We start from the raw sequence: 22,408 nt of genomic DNA on the forward strand, positions 1-22,408 counted from the left end.
AAATAGAAAAAACCGAACTTAAAGAAAAGGCAATACCTAGATATAATAGTCTGTAGAAAATTAGCGACGAATTTAACCCAAAGACAAGAATCTTTCATTCGTTCATTCGTTAAACGAGACAGACTATTAAGATAATTTCTTCGCAATTTCTGACGACCATATAAACCAACGAACAAAGCAAAGCCGTTCCAGCCAATTACGGTGAAAAAAAAATATTTCTTAAGAAATAAAATGTTTTATAGATTTATGTATATGAATAAATAAATATACTCGCTATTTTAGAGATTCGATATGATTATTTGAAAGAAGGAATGTTCAGTATTGGAGTAAAGTTCGATGAAACATTATTATTGCTAGAAATCAATATCTAAGAGAAATGTATATGAAAAGGGGCTGATATTATTTATAGACTGTGTTGAAAACAGAAAATATCAGCAATGAGGTCAAGCGGAATGACTTGGCTTGGTTGACAGTCGTGCATCGCTTGCGTTAGGGTTTTCCATAATGAGACTAGGGAAAAGTAATTTAGGAAGGAAGGAGCGACAGATATTGCCTTATGTTTGTCAAAGAAACTATGGCTGGAATTTCATGGCTTTAAAAATCTCTTACTCTCGCATATTGTCACGAAACTTTTCTCTCTCAGTCTGCAGTTGAAATAGCCTAACCTTACCCTTCAGCAATTCTCGACATTCCCGGCCATTTAACATTGTCCGGGAGCTCATTCGCGATAGCTGTGAGATTCGTATTAATTAATCTAGCATTTTCTTGGAAAGAATGGCGCCGTTCAATAAAGCTTTATCATTATGAACTGGAGACTCGGACTCTTATCTAATATCAACAGCTCGTTACTTTTACATGTGCACCGAAGTGATTAGTCTTTATAGTCTATATATTAAATACGTGGGCAATCCTCAGCTTGCGGTCAGAGGTCAACCGAAGGGAGACGTAATGAATCGCTTTTGCTCTCTGAGAAATCAATCGGTAGCTAAACAATCATCTAAAAAGCTATAAAAGCGATTGCGTGCGTTGATAACTGGTATAAATTGAATATACTCCGCGCGCGTTTGTTTCATTTGTTCTCGATTGACTCTCGGGGTCATAAGGTAAGCACGTGACCTATATATTTAAAAATAATTCTCTAACGTTCTGACATATATATATAATTATAAAAATAAAAATGCACACATAATGCAGTATTATTATTTCACACATAAAAATATGTGAAGATGATAATAAACTGCAAGCACATAAAAGGCCCAGTCGCATTTACGTCTATAAGTGGTAAATCTAATATTGAACCAGCAATTTGCGTTTTACCTTAGAAAGCTTCTGCGGTCAGTGTCGAGCGCTACGCAGCAAGAAGCAATTTCGAGAGTCACTACCGCATCTTGTCATACGCTGGGATCCATGCATAATACAGCCACGCAAGCAAGAAAGGGCATTCGCTGGGTCTCAATGCCATTCAAATTAGATTTCCTTGTACCGTTAATCTCTCTCTCTCTCTCTCTCTCTCTCTCTCTCTCTCTCGTAGTGGTAACAGCTGCATGAGGTAAACCACGCTCGAACGTTAATTATTTACGTCCTCGCAGTATATATACACTATAACACACGTGCACATCCAGCGGGTTAAACGAACTGGCACACGAATATGAAAAGCCGTGCCATATCGCACAAAGTATACTATATATTATATATATATATATATACCATTGATAAGAATCTCTGGTTTTTATAAAGCACATATTTTATTAGATCTGATTTGCGGTGCGTCGTAACTTGATATACCGACCCGGTGAAATTTGGGACGTAGGACGGAAGAAGGTAGATCCTCTAAATGGTAAGCTACGCGAGCAAGATCGTAAAGCACGCTGGTCCTCGTGTGTCGTAAACGTCGCAGGGTATAGGTACATACAGGACTTTTATTATAAGCGAGCTAGTCTCCATATAGTTAAAACGAGTGAAATATTGATTTCCATTGGTAAGCGATAAAATATGTGCATGCTTCCAAGGAATAATTAATCAGATGATGGTGCGAGCAGAGTGAATTGCTAGATATATGGCATATGGAGAAAAGGTGGCGTATAACGGTGGAGCGATGCAGCTCGGAGGAAATATAAAGGCCGCGAGGGATGTAAAAAATTTTAAATAGAAAACGCTCGAGTCATGTCGACATGGAATCGGGCTTATTCGATCCCACATCACTCGGTCCTGGAATAATAGCGAAGCCAGTCGTAAAGCAGCGCGCGTTAAAACAATATTTTTCTAAGGGCGCCTGCCTGCGTTCACCCCGTGTACAGTTCTATACGAACGAACCTCGCGCGATAGCCTCGCTTTTATGATATCCTTGCTTCCCGCTTGATGAGTCGCAGCCCTCAGATTGTATCTTCGGCATTCGCGATTATGACCGATTGACGTGACTGATGAAAAATATCTATTTATAAATTCCTACGTCGTACACACACGTCGCGCTTAACCGTTTCTATATATCGCGTATACATATATATATATATATATATATATATATATATATTTAATCAGAGATTTGTGCTTGGAATAATTCATATACTGAAAACGAAGGGGAAAATGAAAGTTTATTAATAACGCAATTTAACGCGTGTTTATCCTATTTCGTGAAATTGCTCTTCTTGGACTTTATTTTTCTCCGCAACGTTTTTCGCAGGTCGTTCCGTAGCGCCACTTTTTCACCGCCCATAAAGAGCAGGAAATTTCTGCGAAGGTCGTGTAACATTACGCTCCGCTCTATGAAATTTCTTAAACTCGGGGATCGTTTAGCTGTCATCGCGTTAAAACATGCGCCTTGCAGAAGTCTCCCACGAAATCTGAACGTCCGGAACACCAGACGGACCGGAAACAGTAGACTGAAAATTATTGCTCCTTTAAACTATATTAGAATTATACTTTCTAAATTTAATCAAGACTCTCTTATGTATATATATATATATATATATACGCTTCGAGATAAATCTCACGCTAGCATGCATTAATAGTTATTTCTGTCAATTTCATCACATTTTGTAAATAATTCTGTGAAAATCGAGAAGAATGGTGCGTTGTACGAGATCACGCGTTATTTTCGTTCAGTAGCACGTACGTATAAAACTCTAAAATTTATAGCTGCTCCACGACCTATCCAACATTGTTTTGTCTCCGCGCGATCCAGCGGGCCCTTTTTACGATCGTGCATGAACTGTATATATATATATATATATAAAGAGAGAGAAAACGCTTGCGTTAGGACAAAGAGTCACAAAATTCCAGACCGAAAAAGTTTCCGTCAAATATTAATCCATATATACATATATAGTTAAATCATTGTTTATCAATTCCATCACGACTCTCGCGTAATGAATCATAAAGTTATATCGTGCAATTTTGCATTTGACAAAAGCTCGCATTAGAAAAACAGCTCTGTACAATACCGAATAATTGAATTGTTTAAATTCAATATCTTCGTTATTTTTCTGACATTCCTCGCAGAGATGATAAAATGTACAGCTTTCACATTATATAGTGGCCGCTTACGGTCGAGAGACAAATCAATCAAATTTCAAGACATTGCATGGGGAAAAAGTGTATTTTCATCAAACTGTCAGCGTTGTCTTGGTCCCTTTAGCAATTACTCGCGGTCCTTCCTCATTTCTTGCCATCCGACCGGTTTGGCCTCGAGCCATCGTAGGGTATCGCTGACCATCCCAATTAAAGAAAGTGCAAGCATGTAACACTAGACGCCAGAATTGCTTCGGGCTGTAGGAGCCAGCTAAGATTTTCTAGGCTATTCCCATGTGGAATTGCAAATTGCATCGCTACGGGCCAAAAACCTCGAGATATTGTGCTCCTTTATTTCATTCGTTGGAAAAATTGTGGTCTAAATCATGAAAAGGACGTTTAGAGCATATGGAATGTGTTGAATGTCGCGAGGCGAAAGATAAAGTCGCTAGAATTGCGTTGAAGATCGAGCAGAGTTTTGGATATAGCAGGGAGTCTCTTGGTTGGAATTCCTCGTTGGAAAGGGTGTCGGCCTTATCGATCGTACTACAGCACACGCAATTTAAGCTCTAGCCGCGAGCAATGCAGCTTTAAACGTTCCAGCCGCAATTAGCTTAGCTTAGCCAAATGCCTTCTAAATCAATCGATCCGTCGAGCTGCATGAATCACGCGCTTTCTCTCGAGGCTTGGGATTCAAAAATAATCTAAACAGTTGACGGCTGAAACGCTAAAATTGCATACACGCAACGCTCAACTCCATACGGGTGGTCATCGTAAATAAGAGACTTGCTGCTCTATCGTCATATTTCCTGCCAAATTACACTACCCATTTCCGTTATGACTCGCTGGCGGAAACTACAACTTGCAAATTCCTTCCCTTTTAGCACCCTATTCGCCTCTTTTGCAAATCCTCATTTTCTCTCTCTCTCTCTCTCTCTCTCTCTCTCTCGAAAAAAAAAAAAAAACTTTCATCTTGCATAATTTGGCGGAAAACTGCTGCGTATAATACATATATGCTATACATTTACAGGATATGAAACAATTTTATTGCTTACATTATATATATGTAAGATAATAACACACAATATTTCTAAAAAACAATACTGTATTTATTGAAACGAACGTGAGCTTTAAATAATTATTATCTATATATGTACAAGTAAACACCGTTTGTCATAATAATGGATGATGTTGCAATCAATCTAACAGAAACGTTTTGGACACGTGAATAATATGTTCGGTTTAGAATTTCGCGCGTTGCTTCAACCTGCAAGTAAACGTGTGCATCACGAAGATAGCAAAACACTCTCCTGGGGATCCGTAGCAACTTCGCTCCTATACAGTTTCAACCCGTGCTAATTTATACTATACACGCTAATCATGTAAATTTAATAAAAAGTTTCAAGTAATTGGCTTGATTAACGTGGTAGTTTGAAGCGGTAAATATTTTGCAATACACATTTGACGGAGCTTTAGCCCTTTCGGTTAAGCTACGCAGAAGGAATTTTCAATAAGGAAAGATAATCCTATTTCGCGTAGGCATGAACATGGCCAAAACGTAGGAGATCGAGTCTGTGTGTGTGCGTGTGCTCGTATGCGAGAGAGAGAGAGAAAGAGAAAGAGAGAGAAAAGGTGGGTATTATCGAACGCGACGCCTGGATTTTCACAGATTCATGACTTTGCGGCACACACAACGCGTTCCTTGCCAAGCGATAACGCGGTGTATCTATATACGGTGCGTGGATTATCGAGAATACAGCGTGCACGCCACTTTTTCGGCTTACCCCCCTCCCCACTTTCAGACAAACGAGAAACATACAGACGTAAGCGCAAAATACCCATGAAAACTTATAGTCTCGTGGTATAAAAAAAAGAGCGCACACCAGATCCCTGCTACTTCTCCCTCATCCTCTCCCCTCACCCTCCAACCGACTCGCAAATCGCGCAAATCAAGAAAGACACATTGCCAGAAGGCATGCATGCACCAACTAATCGAATCGCGAACCGCTTTCCTCCGCTCGAGCCGCGCGCGCCGGAAGTCGTAGTTTATTTTCAGATACTGTCTTATTCAGTCCTCCTATAGTAGATTCGAGTCTTTGGAAAATTAAAAACTCGCAAAAGAACGGATATTAAGAAAAGCTTGCTCCAAATAAAAGATCCTGCATTCTATATTTATAATTAATAAACGGACGGCGATATTCGGTGCTTGTCCCGATGACGTCAAAACTGAAGAATAAAAATAGAGAGAAAGAGAGTTGTGCTAAAAGCTCGGTTTGTTCTTTGCACTCGGTGAAAAAATAAATGAATCTCGGAGGCACTAATAATTCATAATGCACTTGTGAAGGTATAGTATACATAAAAGGACGCGCGAAGAAAAAACCGTGGTTTATTTATGATCGTCGAGGTTCTTTTTGCGCGGAGTATATAGGCATCCAGCATGTGCGCCATTTCATGTTTCCATTTTTGTCCCCTTATGAAAATACACCGGGCGTAGCATCCGATCGCACGCGCGCTCCGCTTTCGTTAAGCTTCTGCTTCTCATTTCACGAATTCCACAAAAAACTGTTTTTTCTAGCAACCAGATAGTCGAGTATCGCCTATAAAGCCGCTCGGATAATTTCCCTCCAAATCCCTAATTAAAAACTCGCCTACTCCATCTTAACGAGCGTGATGAAAGGAACAAAAGTATACACACCTATATATATATATATGAACACGATGACAAATGTTAATTGGAAAATTAATGTGTGAAATTTGAAGCTCGAATAACTGGAGAATCTCAGATAATCAAGCTGATCCGGAAAATCATGCATCAAGTGGTCTTTGGTCGGTGTGTATACCAACAACGAAATAGAACTGAGTAATCCGACACTCGGTTAACAGTCGACAGGAAGCGAGCGAAAGATGAGAGGAAACGCTACCGCGACGACTGATACTGGTCGTTTCGTACCTCTCCTATGCTGACTCGAAAAAACGAGCGATTCAACAGCGCGTTACTTACAACACCTAACGATCCCTGCTGCATTATTACTATTACAGCCTACAAAAGCGTGAAATCCGATTAGCATTCTCGCGGTAAATAAATGAATGATCAGACATTTTTTAATTATGAACGAATTTCTCGCTATGTCAAATGTGCAAATTAACACGTAGTCAACGATAGTGACCTATGCGGCGTTATATTTCTGATATAGCTTTAATTGTTCTCTCTGAAATGCCACCACTTAAATAGAGATACGAAACGAAATTAAAGAGTTACATCTTTTTTTATATCAACAAGTGTGCAATTTTTGTCATATTTTATATTGAAATTCTCACATCTTGAGATCATACATATTTAAAATGAAATATAGCATTAAGTAATAAAAGTGGAAAAAGTGTTTATAGTAAAGAGCCGTTGCTGGAATTTTTTCGAAAATTCGGCATGACTCTGTTTCAAAAGGATATAACGTGCTTAATGTTTATAAAATTCTTAAAACTTGACGTTTTACTCTTACTTTTCTCTGTAAGCTTAAAAAAAGGGTTTAAAGGGAGGAGAAAGCAAAACTATTAAAAATAGTTGTAGAACAGTTTTTTAATACGAAACTGCTACGTTGAATTTTCAGCACAAATTATGTGTGTTCTGACATCAAAGAGACATAATAAACGCATACAGTCTTATTATTTTTTCCATCATTATTGGTGAGAGGGTAATTAGTGCAGCAATTAGAAAATCAACAATAATACAATTGAAAGACAAATAATAAGATACTCGTCGCTTTTCGTGTAGGGGCTATGTTGAAGCGAAAAAACCAACAGATCAATAAAACGTTACTTATTGCAACATTAACGACCCCGCAATTCTATATTACCAGCTACAAAAGAATGAAACTTGAAAAATGTTCTTAAAATAAATATAAACGATCCTAGATTTTATATCTATAAAACAATTTCTCGTTACATTGAAGGTGCAAATTAAGCAATCAACTGTACAATTCTTTATAAGAACGTTTTAATGTTATCATTTTATTTATTTATTTATTTTTTTATTTTTATAAGAATATGTAACTGATCCAGTAAAGCGAAACTCAGCAACAATAGGGTCGAAAGAGCAACAAGTATTTCTGGAAACGCAACGATTGCTTATGTACGCTCGATTTGACTAGTACGTAATCTAAAAGCAGCTGTCTTGAAGGGAAAGAAAGACCGAACGAAAGATTAATGATTCTGATTACCTGCAATAAAGAAAAAATATACACGCGTTTACTTTCAATCGGAAATACAAAATCCTTGTTAAGATCTGTTTTTTTGATTAAAAATGAAAGAGTTTTTCCTTTTCCAGCTTTCGCGGATGTAATTCTACTGTGGTGATAGCAAGAAAGGCTATTATTGGTTTGGATCAAGATCATTTACGAGCTACGATCGATGATCCAAAAAAGACTGAGTGACCGAACATCATTATTTATCGTTAATTGGCATCGTCGGATCACGAGAAAAACTACCAGGGTTGACCTACCTACGTTTCATTATTACTTCATAAAATTAACGACCGATTTGAGAGACTTGGTGTAAGAACCGTGTAGGTGCTCCAACATGACTCATTTTATATCCATAAAGCTTTAATAGACCATAGATAATTATATTTGAGAAAACGAAAAAACAATTCCATCTAAATCATCTTTTTACTACTATTTCATTTATTTTCAAATATTTTTCCTGTTACTCCTGCCACGAATTTCCCAATTTTCGAAGAATATAAAAATAAATAAACTATAATAGTTAAATAGCATTTAAAACGATATTTATCTATTTTAATGAAGCATTGCTTGCACGTGAATAATAGATATCTTCATCAAGAGATAGAGATCTTGGATGAATATTTCTTAGATGCGTCAGCGTTATTAATGATGAAAGATGGGTGTAAGTGTATAATTAAATGAAGGGAAGACGTAGCTGCTCCTATATCTGAAAGTCAGAGAAATCGAGTGTGACGTAATATGCCGTTACGCAGTAAATTGTTGCTAGCGATCAATCACAGCGGCAGATTATACAATGCTAATAAGGATACGAACAGATATTACACCTTAGTGCAGACGATTATTCCCAATTTCAGCGAAATAATAACTTTTCTCGTCAAGTGGAAGAAATTGATCGTTTATACCAAGCGAATCTTTTCCTGCAGAAATTACAACAATTACAGCTACGGTACAGTTTTAACAAATTAATTAGAAATTAACGTGTTTTGCAGTAAGTAAAAGAATCTGATCGTTTATGCAAGCAATAATGGTTTATTAGCACTCGAGTACTGCATTAATTCAGAAAGTATTATCATTTGCCGGGGATAATAACGCGCGTGGGTCATTAGCATTTAGCAATTAATATGGAATCATGTACATATATACCTACTCTTATATTATACCTGCGTTCAATCCTTTGGAAAGTGTGCAACCGAGGAGTGCCCACACAAGAACGCCCACGTATATCCTGCAGAGTTTGCACCTCTCTGCTTTAATACAGGCGTGTTCCGTTCATTGTTCGCTTCACACTCGTATGTCATCGACGATAAATTCAATTTACCTCTCATCTATTGAAAGCTTTGTGCAACTTACGAAATATGCCTAATACCTGTGACGCGTATCCTTTTCCACATTTCATCCGACATTTTGTGAGAGCACAGTCCTTCGAATAAAATAATCACTTCTCCTATATATGTGTATATATATATATAAACTGGACTATCCTAGTTTAATTGTTATTAAGCATTTGAAATGGAGCACACAGGAAATACAGGACTAACGAGTGGGATATCTAATATCGCGCTGCTGGGATTGAAACGTATATATATATATATATATATATATATACATATATCATAAATTGAGTAGTAATACCCAAACATAAACGAAACACGTATTAATTTAGCATACGTATATATGTATAATACAATAATTTGGTTATGCTATTGAGAGACAGAAAAAAGGTTTTAACGGTCGATTTAGCAATTTTCATTTGCAATTCATCGTTGGGTCCATATTACCACCATAAAGATGTCAGTTGTATTTAGTGCTGCGGAAATAACATTTTGCATAACCGGTGCGATGCACTTTAAAGCTCGTTATTCCTTTTATGAAAAGCTGAATCGCGTGGTGGTGTGATTTATCTTAGGCGGCATGGCAGTCGGTATAGACTCAAATGTTTCCGTGAGGTGGCTGGCTAGCGGTGTGGAATAACAGAAGCTGCAAGTGGAATCCAGCGACAGATTTTACGTGTGTTTCATCAAACCAAACGAGGCAGCGACAGATTCCATCGTTTCCCCGCGTGTAATATTACGTAGCCCAGGAAAGTGGTCGCTGCTACTGTGGAACGTATGCGGGCATTAGCATTTAGCAATTAGTGTGAAGTCTGCTTCGTGACGTGCCACCCTTTCCTATATATAGTATGTATAGTAGTACTTGGTCTGCAGCCGACTGAGCCGACACGTGAAACGTAGGGGGAGAAAAGAGAAGACTGCATGGGATGGGATTCGAATGTGAGTCAACGAACGATGAGTCCTACGGGGTATCAAGTGTTGCATGAGAAATTTCACATATTCATTAAACTCGATCCTCTCTTCCACTCCCAATCTCAATATTAAATCCACATTACGTCAATGTTCAAGCAACAGCACTCCACTATTGCAATTATAATAATTTACAAAATTCAAGGGTACTACTTATTATTACATGATTCTCACAACTAGAGTACTATATATACAACTTTATATATTTCAACACGTGTATAACATTAGAGCTATACGAATCTGGCATTTGAATCTATTTATCAGCACTTCTTTAATTACACCGTTTAATTTGCCAAAGGCAAATATACGTGTGACCGCTATGTTTAAAATTGAAATAGCTTTTGCGAGAATAGTGATATTCGCAATAATCGCTCTTGTTCAATCACATTGTTCATTCATGGTGTGATGCATATAATTACTATATGAATCGACATAAAATAACTTGTTTATTCAACTCCATCATATTTATCACTCCATTGTTCGAATAATCTTCTGTATGAATTTTACACATACCTTGTTAACAACTGCATGTGCATGATAATAATTGTACTAAGATCAAATTGACACGAATGCTTACACGTTTCCATTTTCACAAACTGCAAGCTTATTCTCGTTTTCCAAGATATAAGCCCAACAAGAAAATTAGCTATCCGTAATTTGCTATATGATAAAGCGCGAGTTATTATGAAAGGTAATTAATAAGCTTAATATTAATTATGGTAATACCATTCTCGCGTGAAAGTGCTGGCCTCTGTTAACATCCAACAACACGGGTGTTGCTATACTTTGTCATCGGTCCAAACGTGGTGTGCGCAGATTATAAATAGACGCAGCAACATCGTTACTATAGCCGGGAATGTGTTCGCTCAATTATTTGGATCATGTAGCTTCGTATCGCTACTTTGAAACAAATCTTTTTGGAAGGGGATTTCGAAATGGACATCAAAGCCGTGTCGCATTAGCGTAACAAGGATGCAGCTAACGCTTCGACGTTATACAAGAGTGCATGGAAGTATTGGTCAACTATTATATATCTCCGATAAAGCGCGCCTTCATAAATTTTCATTCATACTTTATGCAGTCATAGCATCGTTCGAAAGTATCGACAACTGCATGCGATTTGCTGAAAAAACACATTTTAACTAAAAAAGGTAATACAAAAAAGAAAATAGTATAATTGTTTTGCAGAAAAAACTAATGAGGCGAAACTGATTTCATAAAGATAAATAGCAAATATTTTTAAAAACTTATTACTAGCTTAAACATATCATCCCTTTATACAAAAAAGAATTATTAAATAAAATTTAAGTATGTCACCGAATGAAAAATAAACAGGCATTGATAAATATTTATTTAACAAAATTCATATCGCTATTTCGCTTTATTAACAGACAAGTTTTATTATAATACGAATATACATAGACCTAGACTTTTAAGAAAGAATATAGAAACAATTATTATAATAAAAACTTATCCAGTATACTGTGCGAACCTACACTATAATAAATAATAATAACGGATTGAAGATGCAGAGGAAGAAGTAAAGTTGCAAAGACAACAGGAAATAGAATATATTATCACTATTGTTTCATCTCAGGGGCTATCTTGAAAGAAAACAATTTTTCTTATATAGCAACGCCCATAAATGATGAGAGGGGAAGAGGAGAGTCTTCTGCGCGCGCCACTCCATGAACGGAAAGTATTAAGTGAGCAGATCTGAAGTTTGTACCTGCTAAGCTTCCTAAAGTCGTTATGTATTCAATATACTATCAGATAGGTAAGATCGGTGTCAGAGCCCATCAAAAGGTCGCTTTGCACTTTAGTTTCTGTGCTACTCCCTCGAGTCAAAGACGGAAGTAATTGCGTCTCGCGCGCAATATACGCTACTTACGTATTTCTTAATTAATTCGTGCCTCGTTCTGCCCGGTAATTATTTCCATATCGCTAGTTCCCCTCTTTTCTGCTTTCCTCACCAACCCAAAGTAGCAGTTCAGTAATGTCAGCTTTCTCACCCAATGGAACACTGGTACACACAGGTAATATAAACCACCAGCCTCCCCAAGGATCTCTCTCTCTCTCTTTTACTCTTCTTTCTTTCCTCGCTACCTTTAATTAGTAGCACCGACGTCAACATTGATAAAGCTACACATCACTCTTTTCTATTTTCCTCTTTCTTTCGCTAGAAATCCAACCCAACGTTGAAAAGCATTTTCTTGTACGAGCATGGTCGATGTGTACCAAGATTTTCCTGAAAACAAAATATGAAAGAGGTATATTCATCCATGAGGATGAACGAATATAAACATATTTAATTGCCATACCTTTTTTATAAGTAGAAAATTATTCCACACACCCACGAATCTCAAAAATGTCAAATGACGATGAAGCATTAAAATATCCGTTTCCAACGGATAGTATATGATTCGAGGTTTTTTTTTTTATATAACAACGCTTCAATCACTCGGACGTATGTCGCGCGTATAAACATATATGTATATAGAAACGGAGCCTTACACGGTGGAACATAATTTCGCTGGTATCGCTTAAAAAATGTTTATTTACATTATGGAATAAGAAGGGATGTATCGGTGAAGTTTTAATTGCTGACCGATCTGCTGCCACTGCGGCTGTTCGAACTAGAACGCTTCGCAGATTCGGCTCTAAATATGACTCCTTGGGCGATTCCATAATGCTCGTAAACGTCTTTGCCATAAGCAAAGTTGGATTGATCGTCGAAGCGTCGATTGGGCTTGATGGAGGGTGGTGCGGAGTTGGGGGTGGTCTTCTTGGGCGATGACCTAGATGCGGATCTAGAAGGGTTGGTCGTCGAGTTTTGGACGGGAGCTCGTCTATCATTCTCGGTGGTGGTGACCGTCTCTGGAATTTGTGTGGGTGCCGGTACTGCCGGTGTGTACATCAAAGCCGAACCAGAAATAGGTTCTTGACCCGGCGAGCAAGAAGAAGAGGAAGAAGAAGAAGCTGCCAGGGAAGGTGGTACCGAAGATAGCGTCGTATTTATACCCTGCACCGAGACAAAATTTTGCATCAGCAGGTGATGCGAGGCGCCGGTTAACGGAACGGACGGTGCTCGTGATAGTTCAGGTGGAGTATTTTCCTTTTGGTCCGAGAGAAAGCTCGATTGATTTTCCAGCCGAGTTGCTGCCAAAGTAACTCCTGATTGATTATCCATCCGAAGAGCCGGTGATTGCCCATCTAGGTGGCTCACTGGCAAATTGGCCGGTGACTCCGCGGTTGACGCTGGCAAACTTGCAGCAGACTGGCTTCTTTTCGTTGGTTCCACTCTATTTCCGTTCAGCCCCGCAGAGCCAGCCGCTGAGAATGCTGCAGTTTGCGAACGGTGCTTTCTGGAAGGCGCTTGAGGACTTGTGGGAATTACTCGTCCGCTTTGCATTGATTCACCTCCATTATTGGTAGTTGGAAAAGTGGAGTTGAAATTATTATTGGCAGCCGAGGCTACTGGGATGCTATCTTCCGGCGAAACCTCGTTATTTCTCGTGAAATTCTTCAACTTTCCATTTGCATATTTCATCGAATTAATTTCACTTACAGTTGAATCACCGGTTATCTTAACCACCGGTGCACTAGAATAATCTGTACTATTAATGGGCTTGGAGGTAGCGTTACTAGCGTTGGCCAGAGCCAAGGTAGGATCTCCATTGGGAAAACTGGCGAATCGTGCAACAGTCTCTCGCTCTTCGGCTACCTGGGGAGCGAATGGAATCTTTCTTTCAATCGGTTTGCTCGGCTGCCTCTGCTGCTTTTTCGTCGTCGCATTTGGAACGTTCTTCTTTTTCGCGTCTGCTCTCTTGACGCTTGGCCGCATTTCCGGAAAGTGTCTACCCTTCATAGAGGGTGGTTCCTCGTCGTCCCTCTCGTCGAATCCCACTTCCTCTCCTTCCTCCGACTCCTCCTCGTTCTCCTCAACAATCGCACTGGATTGAATCCATTCTCTGATGCGATCCTTTTTTCTCGACCGATCGACCGTCGTTTCGATACCGTAAGTCGTCAAGGTGTACAAGAGCTGGTTCTTCTCTTCCAAGGAACTATGAAAACTGTACATCGACGGACATAATTCGTCCCTCTCATCGGCACCACCTGCATACAACATATTTATAATGAGGAACGATGGTAAATCATGCTGTGATAGCTATAGGAGCCGTTCATCTTCCGAGCGAGCAGCTGATGGTAAGTATATATTTATACTTTAATCTGATTCGATATTTACCATTCAATGCCTTTTCAACTCCCAGTTTAGCCAACCACCTGTCCTCTTGGTACTTGTTTATCTCCAGTACGCTCGTAGGCCTCTTTTCAGCTTTTGGGTCGAGCAGCCGTTTGAACATCCTACAAAATTGTCTGAGCAATGATTCGAGTAAGACCAAAGCAAAATAATCAAATTGTATTCTTAATAATACTATTTCGTAATATTTTAACCAATTACAAGACTATTATTAACAGTTTTACAACGGATCCTTTTAATTCTCAATCGTTTAACTCTATCTGTGCGTCGCACAATAATTAATACTGCATATGTATATATAAATGTGTACATTTACCGCTCAAACTAACCTCTGAGCTCTCGAACTGATCAACTGAAATAATTTCGGTTTCTTGGCGATGTTGAGCGTTGCATTGTGCCAGTTTAGATATCTCGCGTATCGCGGATCGTCCAGCGCAGCCTTTTGCCATGGCAAGCACCCCGTCAGGCAAACGAACAAAACAATGCCAAACTGCCAAACGTCGTGCGATGTCAGGGCTCTAAAAGAAATACATTTACCAATTCACTATGGAAGAACTATAGTCTCTATCCAATTAAATTTAATGGCGTTTATTATCAATGTGGCGAACAATCTTTCTACATGTTTGATTCGCCCGAATCAATTGATGAACCCGCATTATTGAATGGAATGACGCACTATTCGCGTGCAATAGTTGTAGAGTGGTGGCAGACGAAGGGACGTAAACCTAAATGTAATTCAAGATACGCGCAACGAACTTAAATAATGATAATGTAAGCGGATTGAAATAATTTTGAAATCAATACCCTGAATAGCACACAAATCAGGCAATATCTTCAGTATATAGTATATTGTGAAATGGGTGAATATCTTTGGAGCCTTGTAAGGATGTTTCTGGTAATATTTGTGAAATTGAGGTATGCTTACGTTGTTTTTTTCTTGAATTACGCCGAGTACAAATTAATTTAGGATTTCCACAAGGGTTTCATAAGCATGCCTCAATTATACGTGAGGCACTGATATGCACCCCCCACCCCTCCTTTGAAGCAATAAATAGGATTTTAAATGAGCCCAAACTTAATCGATACCTCGTATGTTCTATCTGTGAAAGCCATATAAAAAAACCAATATAATCCTAATTTTAACCTTTAACCTATAAATATGATGCCGAGGCATACCACAAACATATCCGATCAATTGACAACCATAATACTCGCACAAAGAGCCGACAAGGATTAATTGCCTGACTTATTGACATGGCTCGGATTTGAAAAATCTAAACGAGGGAACATCTATTTTAGCGAAAAAAGATCATATAATAAAGTGATACGAGAGTTCCTAAAAATTGTCTACGTTTACATTTTACGTCGACCACGTCGTTTCGTTACCACCGTCGTAAAAAAGATTGATAATAATCTATGAAATATAATTACTTGTAAGTGACATCAGTGTTGATCTGCAATACCTCTGGCGGCGAGTACGGAAGCCACTCGTTGTGACGTCGCACGATCGTGTTAACTCGCCTTGTCTCACCAAAATCGCACAGTTTGATTCTAGAAAAATCGCTCTTGAAGACCAAAATATTGTCGAGTTTAATGTCACGATGCACGAGCTCCCGGCTATGAATATGATGAATCGCAGCTGCTAATTGTCTGGCTACTCTTTTCGCGTGAAGCTCTCCCAATCCCGTTTCCGTCACGTTCGACGTTAGATCCCCTGAAAAACAGAGTATTAGTAAAAGCAATAACCCATTACCTCTGCCGTTGCTAGGAGGCTGCGTGGGTTTTACCGAGTGGCGCGTATTCTTGACTGAAAACATAGAATCCAGCGGTCTCAAAGGCGACGTCGTACGTTGTGATGATGTTTCGGTGCGCGGACAGATGCAGACCATAATGAAATTCTCGAAAGAAATCGGATATACTGGTGTAGGCTTTCGGCAGGGCTTTCAATACCATCTCGGTTTGCGTACTTTTGTGTTCGGTCAGTAGAATCTTGCCGAACCATCCTTCGCCTACGATTTGCAGAATGTCGAACTCGTCCACGAGGTTGACCTGTTCGAAAAGACAACGAGGAGCAGCAATGGATGAACTCGGAATGAGATTTGATCGGTGGCCAAAAGCCCGAGTGCTCGACGACGTGTGGCCAGGTGCGACGTACATGTTCTTTCGAGTTAAATCGGTGGTCATAACTATACCCGGACGACCCCGACCAGGCAAGAAACACTTCGGAATCTGCGATCCGCTACCACCAGACTAGCCCAAAGCGAAACATCTACTAACGCGACATTCACCAGTTCTATTTTTGAATCGACCACGTTTCGTTCCCTCGGAAAGCACCCATCTTTTCTCATCGTACATCCCATGAAAGATCCCGCCATTTTCTCTCGCTTAAAACCATCCCACATCAACTTATTCTACTCGTTTCAGTCGTATCGCGAGTTTTTTCCGTATTTATCAAGCACTTGAAACGACATTAAGCAGAATCAACCTTACTATATATATATATCCACTTGAACATTCCGCTCGAATATTTCGATGAATAGCAAAAGAAAAACATTTTTCATGCATTAATAATGACAATAATAATAGTTTGAACGTGCTTTTCATCAACAAGCAACTTTTCAAGCAAGCTGGTCTAATGCCAGAATAAGAGAAATAGTTTATTATACTCTATCGTTATTGTTATAGTTTATAAATATAAATGTAATCTAATCGTAGTGTTTCTTCAGTGTTTACCTTCTCCAAATCGAATTCACGTATTCTGTGGATGGATCCTCCAATAGCTTTTTTCAAGCTCATTTTGCCTTTTAATCGGTATGCAATTTATTTCTAATTGCACATTGCTCTGGGTTCTTCCACGGTGACTCGCATATGTATTTTCTGGAAGAAATGCAATACACTGAAAGTAGTATATATACACACATATATATATATATACAGAGCAGCCCGCGATACAAATTTTTTACTCCCAAGAAATATGCAACGATAAAATTTTCAATGAAAATTCCGTGAAGTAAAATCGGTCAACATCTTTGGAATGAGTCAAAGCGACTTAATACATTAAAGCTAAGAGACATGTAGTCTTGCCAAAGAATGCGCTTGTCAAATAATCTCGCGTATAGGTATATATATGCACGGCATCACGCATATAAGACTGAGAAAGATTGACCGGGCTTTTATTGTCGCAAACAGGTTACTCTTTTCGCGAGGCGCCGAGTGAAATGCGCCTGTGTTATGAATGGCAAAAAGTTTGCTGCAACGAATTATGTGTGTTACGACTGGTATTTCACCGTTGGGTCGCATTACCGAATGAATTAAAGCCGAAGAGAGAAAAAAGTCGAAGAGATTTGGGACGCTGCTCGTGAGCCCGAAGACAAACAGTGGGTCAACTTTTTCTCTTGGCGCAAGGTGCTGGAAGAAAACACAAGTCCCAAAAGGGGACTTTGCTCAAATAACTCTGCCATAATACGTGATCCGTACAGTAAACAATGAAAAATAACTCGTAAAATGGTCAATATTTAATACCGTCGACGATCAGTATAGCTTAATTATTATTGACTATATATTAACGATCGAGCTCGTTTCTTCAAACATGTTTAATTGATAGGAACGGAGCGAAAGGGAGAAATATATAGATATAGGTATAAAATTAGCATTGATTGACAGTAAAAGATTGTTGTGTTTGTTAAAGTCGATCGGGGAGCGGAAAAGTAGAGCGAGAGCACATGGAAATAGATACATAAGCGTGGTATTTTTCCATGGTGAGAAATACTAGGTGGAGGGGGAAATTATATCCCAAAGTGCATAAGAGAGCACGTGCCGAGGTCGTTGCGCCGTTAATGACCTAAAATCATAATTCGCGGTCGTGACTGGTCGATAGGTCGAGTTCGCCTGCTTCCAAACTAGCCACGGACTACGGAATTCTCGAAAAATTCTATAAATCGTTCCTCGCGTAATTCGATTGTCGAGTAACGGAAGTATTGATGATGCACGGGACGAGATTATACCGAGACAAACCGCGGACCGTGCCAATGCATGCGTTTGACGATTCGCAGAAAATTATAGCGTCACTTCATATACGGCAGGTGCATTTTGGCGATTCGAGCGAGAAGACGGAGGATGCCGATTGCCGAGGCTCGTTCGTGTCGAGCGTGAAATCACCCTTCGTGGAAGAACGAGCTTAACGAGACCAATCATATGTTTCCCTCGTATCTATATACACAAGAGCCTGCTATATACATATATAACCGTACTCTTAACGCGGCTATTAAACCTTGTTAAAATTACACCGTTCTTAACTGTTAGGTCTTTCCCCCTCCTAGCAAAATATATAATCTTTTCGTTCCAAGACACGACAATTTTTGATTTATCCAACTTTGGGCGAAACTATGCATGCGTCATTCCTACTCATTCCACGCCTATTTTAACTATCGCTGAAATCCGCATACCTTCGTACACGGACTACACCGTGTACTACACGGGCGCTCATGGAGGGTAAGTGTAATTATAGTGATTCGGTGCACGTAAAATACAAAATGTCTAGGAAGTAGGATTATACTCATAATTGCGAGGGAGTGGGTTAAGGGGATATCAGCGGTCTGCTACTTACTCATATTCGATACGTTAAGAAATAGCTATTATACCTTATCGCATAGTCGGGAACGTATAATTTCTTACTTTTTTCCACAGGAAGTTGCTGCACTACGCGGAAGTGGCACAAGTCTTTTTGGAAGCACCCACGATCTTTCGCACTCGATTGTGCCTCTTATATCCGAGGCACGATCTGATCGGAAAAGATCAACACCTGCCGCACGATGCTTCTTCTTTTTTTTTTTTTTTTTTGAACCCTTTTGCAAATCGTTGAATCCTTAACTGTTACCGATAGGCCTTCTTCTTGCGATTAACTTTGCGGCGGGCAAGCTCACGCACGGAGCAATCAAACAAAGCAGACTATCTTCCCCCCGTAAATCCGTGGTTTCACTGCAACTCTGCTGTTCGCTGCACTCTAGTCTCGTCTGCAGTATTTATAAAACACCGACCGGAAAGCAACTGCCGAGCTGATTTTGGCGTCGAGCCGGCTTGCTCGCGAGTCCCGCGACTGCTGTCATGACGGCGCCGCCGTTGGGCGTCGACGATGATGACGACGACCTCGATCTTCGACTTTCTTCTAGCAAGTGGAAACATACTCCATCACTTTTTTGAAACCTTATCATTCACCCTCTCATAAAAGATGCAACTATAGATATTATCATTTTTCAGTCTTTCTATGCGAATTATTTAACCTACGAAATTTATAGGATTTATATAAATAAATAGTAATTTATTTTGCTAAAATAATAATTAGTGATGCTTTTGTAATTTTGCTTTAATATTAAGGGTCGTGATTTTATTTAAACAGTAACAATAATAGGTTTGTAATTGTCAGACAGTAAGAGTTTTATTCAAAAAGAATTATATATTTACTGCTTTATATTTTTATTACGCATGGTAATTGATTAAATATAAAATCAACGTCCGTAACTGCATTTACGTTCGCACAGATCAACATGTTTTTTATATGCTGCATGGAAATATAAATTTTCTTATTGCAATGAGGAAACATTGGATTATACAAGAACCATCAAACGGAGAATAAGCGAACTATATTTCAAAATTAAATTTCTTTTATCGTCGCTAGGAACGCTAGCGTGCGATGCCCCGTCCACTGCTTTGACTAATTATTCATAAAACAAAACAAACGATAACAGAGAGGGAAATATGTGTAAGTGACTAGACACATAAGATATAGAGGTAGCAATTTTCTACGAACTTCTCGGAGAATGAAAGGAACGCTCTCTAAGCAGTTCCATTTAAAGCACTCTTTTCTCATTCGCAACAGTTTAAAGAAAAATGGCAGCCTTCTCTTCGGGCAAATAACCTTTGTATGCACTAGGCAACTCGCATATTCGCGTGTACGTAGTGTTTAATAATTCTACCTACTTTAACCACCGAAGGTATTGCAGATTGAGATATAGAAGACGTAGAAGCTCTCTACCGATTGTCACCATATTATACGATAACTGATAGTTTTTCTAAATAGATATATAGGCTCAAGGAATACTGAATATCATGTAAAAAACAGTTAAAGTTATTGATAAAATGAAATACAGATACATAATTTATACTTGTATTATTATTTATTTGATAAAATTTTTGAATATTTTATGGAAAATTTTAACAGGTAGTATCATCAGCTTGCTATATTTCAAAAACTATAAGGATTTTTATGATCTATTGCATATACCAAAGCGCTTACCACTCTCTATATAAAATATACTCAAGCTGTAATAAAATTGTAAACTGAATTTATGTATTTTTTATTACTGATTGATCTATATTTGTCTGTACGTTACAGTAAAATCATAACACATAATTAATTTTATAGTTTTCCATACTTTATTCTGAATTTGTAGGCCTTTATCTTAATGTTTTAACTCGGAACCTAAAACACACCTGTGCATTCTGGTGTTCATCAATCAAAGCAAATTCGATGAGAAAAAAAATGGGTTCGTATAGTACTGGTAAGACAAAATTATACGTAGCTGTACCATCTTTCTTCAAAGGACATTCGCCTTTAACCAAGCTATTACAAGCATCTTTCTGTGCGAATGAATATTCCGAAGGAGTGTTGAATAGAATCGCTTGTACTCTTGGTGTCAGAGTTCTGGTGTCAGAGACTGCAGTTAAAAGAGTATCATGCAAGAAATATATAGATCTCAAGTGTGATAATGCAAAAGAAATGAATTATTATTAAACTAACCGACTTTGAAGTCCACGTATCCAGTAATATTGGTGCTCTCTTTAAAGAAGCAATGAAATTCATGACACCCTACGATTCTCAAATCCGTAGGTATCGACTCTTCGTTGCATCTTTCAAAAGGAGTCCACTGTAAAGATCCGACAACACAAAATGCTGCAAATACGTAGGCTGAAATTGATTTAAAACTTATATGTATCTATATTTTATAATAGCACATAATTTTAAAAACGTAAGAAGTAGTGCAACTTTGATAAAATATTTTTAAATATTACCATATAACAAATGAACCATTGCTGAAGTGGATTATGATGAATACAGCTCGATGAAGAATGCACTATATATACAAATTTGCTGTGAAAACAATGTTTTATTTGCTGGTAGTATAGTCTTTAAGCCTTATAGCCTGCCTCACGGTTTTATGTAAGACTCGAAGCACTTTTCTAATTGAGCGTTTACCAGTATAGTTCAGACTAACGCATATTTTACTCCAAATACGTCAATAAATATGCTGTTCGCGCCGGATTCTCCCAACGTGACCGACGAACGAGCAAATTATTAGCCTGATCAAGATCCAATTTTTAAAATTATAACTCCTAGATACTGGTTCTGATATCCCAATATAATATAACCTATAGTACACACAAGTGTATGGTAACTTCCTGGCTGAACCGATAAATTACTCGGCATTTAGAATTTATTTATAGCAGTTTACTAATTCTCACGAATTACAACGTTATATTACGTCGGATTTATTTCGCTGGCGACTTACTCTATTTGTTGAGAATCCCTTTATGCCCCTGCAAAGGCCGATTTTGCTGTTTAATCCTCAGCTACAGCAATATATTCAAACTACCATCCTACAGTATATATACGTTAACGTAGTCTGTCGAACTGCTAGAGTATTTTGAATTGCATTTATTAATGTAATGTGTATCAACTATGAACTATTATTTTTTATTTTAAACACTAGATAATAAATAAATTAGGAATACGTAAAAAACTCTCATTATTTTCGTTCCATACATTTCAACATAGTGATATTAAGGTAATAATGTATATAGTAGTGCATGCATATTATTATTGCGTTATCTATAGGTAATTTGGTCATTAGGAGCGGACGTTTTTCATTTACATATATACAGTTATAGATTCTCACTTTATTATGTTTGTATTAGTGCGCACGGAGTCAATAAATATACTTTAGGCATTTGTTAAAATGAATTTGAAAAAGTCCACATTTTCAAATAAACGAACATGTTTGGCTACTGCAACTCAAATGTACTGTTGCTAAAACCAATATTGTCTC

The 22,408-nt window shown here is 38.3% G+C and overlaps 2 protein-coding genes across 7 annotated transcripts; both read right to left on the bottom strand.

Moving 5' to 3' along the window:
• Positions 1-11,409: 11,409 nt before the first annotated feature.
• On the bottom strand, positions 11,410-19,345 carry LOC136785048 (uncharacterized). 3 transcript variants are annotated; one of them, XR_010824534.1, is made up of 8 exons: positions 18,981-19,345; positions 17,040-17,183; positions 16,094-16,355; positions 15,738-16,020; positions 14,636-14,824; positions 14,292-14,410; positions 12,367-14,161; positions 11,410-12,293 (listed from the first exon to the last, which is right to left on the bottom strand). XR_010824534.1 is itself a non-coding variant. In XM_066746068.1 (7 exons), exons 2-7 carry the CDS (start codon positions 17,100-17,102, stop codon positions 12,642-12,644), a joined length of 2,436 nt encoding a protein of 811 aa, XP_066602165.1. In that variant the 5' UTR covers positions 17,103-17,183; positions 18,981-19,345; the 3' UTR covers positions 12,366-12,641. The 3 variants fall into 3 exon arrangements, 1 of the variants encoding a protein (XP_066602165.1); XR_010824536.1 differs by having other exon boundaries at positions 18,947-19,345; XM_066746068.1 differs by lacking the exon at positions 11,410-12,293 and having other exon boundaries at positions 12,366-14,161.
• A 486-nt stretch (positions 19,346-19,831) lies between these two features.
• LOC136785769 (uncharacterized) lies at positions 19,832-21,997 on the bottom strand. Of its 4 annotated transcripts, none has more exons than XM_066747021.1 (4): positions 21,872-21,953; positions 21,375-21,436; positions 21,103-21,270; positions 19,832-21,019 (listed from the first exon to the last, which is right to left on the bottom strand). In XM_066747021.1, the coding sequence occupies exons 2-4, from the start codon at positions 21,391-21,393 to the stop codon at positions 20,760-20,762; spliced, it is 447 nt and encodes a 148-aa protein (XP_066603118.1). In that variant the 5' UTR covers positions 21,394-21,436; positions 21,872-21,953; the 3' UTR covers positions 19,832-20,759. The 4 variants fall into 4 exon arrangements, with proteins under 4 accessions (XP_066603118.1, XP_066603117.1, XP_066603115.1 ...); XM_066747020.1 differs by having other exon boundaries at positions 19,833-21,019; positions 21,375-21,453; positions 21,872-21,987; XM_066747018.1 differs by having other exon boundaries at positions 19,834-21,019; positions 21,375-21,731; positions 21,872-21,997.
• Between the last annotated feature and the right edge of the window lie 411 nt (positions 21,998-22,408).

Source organism: Prorops nasuta, unplaced genomic scaffold (genome assembly GCF_024137725.1).
Source record: "Prorops nasuta isolate Cenicafe-Biocafe unplaced genomic scaffold, Cenicafe_Pnas_1.2 PNAS00003, whole genome shotgun sequence".
Taxonomy (NCBI): domain Eukaryota; kingdom Metazoa; phylum Arthropoda; class Insecta; order Hymenoptera; family Bethylidae; genus Prorops; species Prorops nasuta.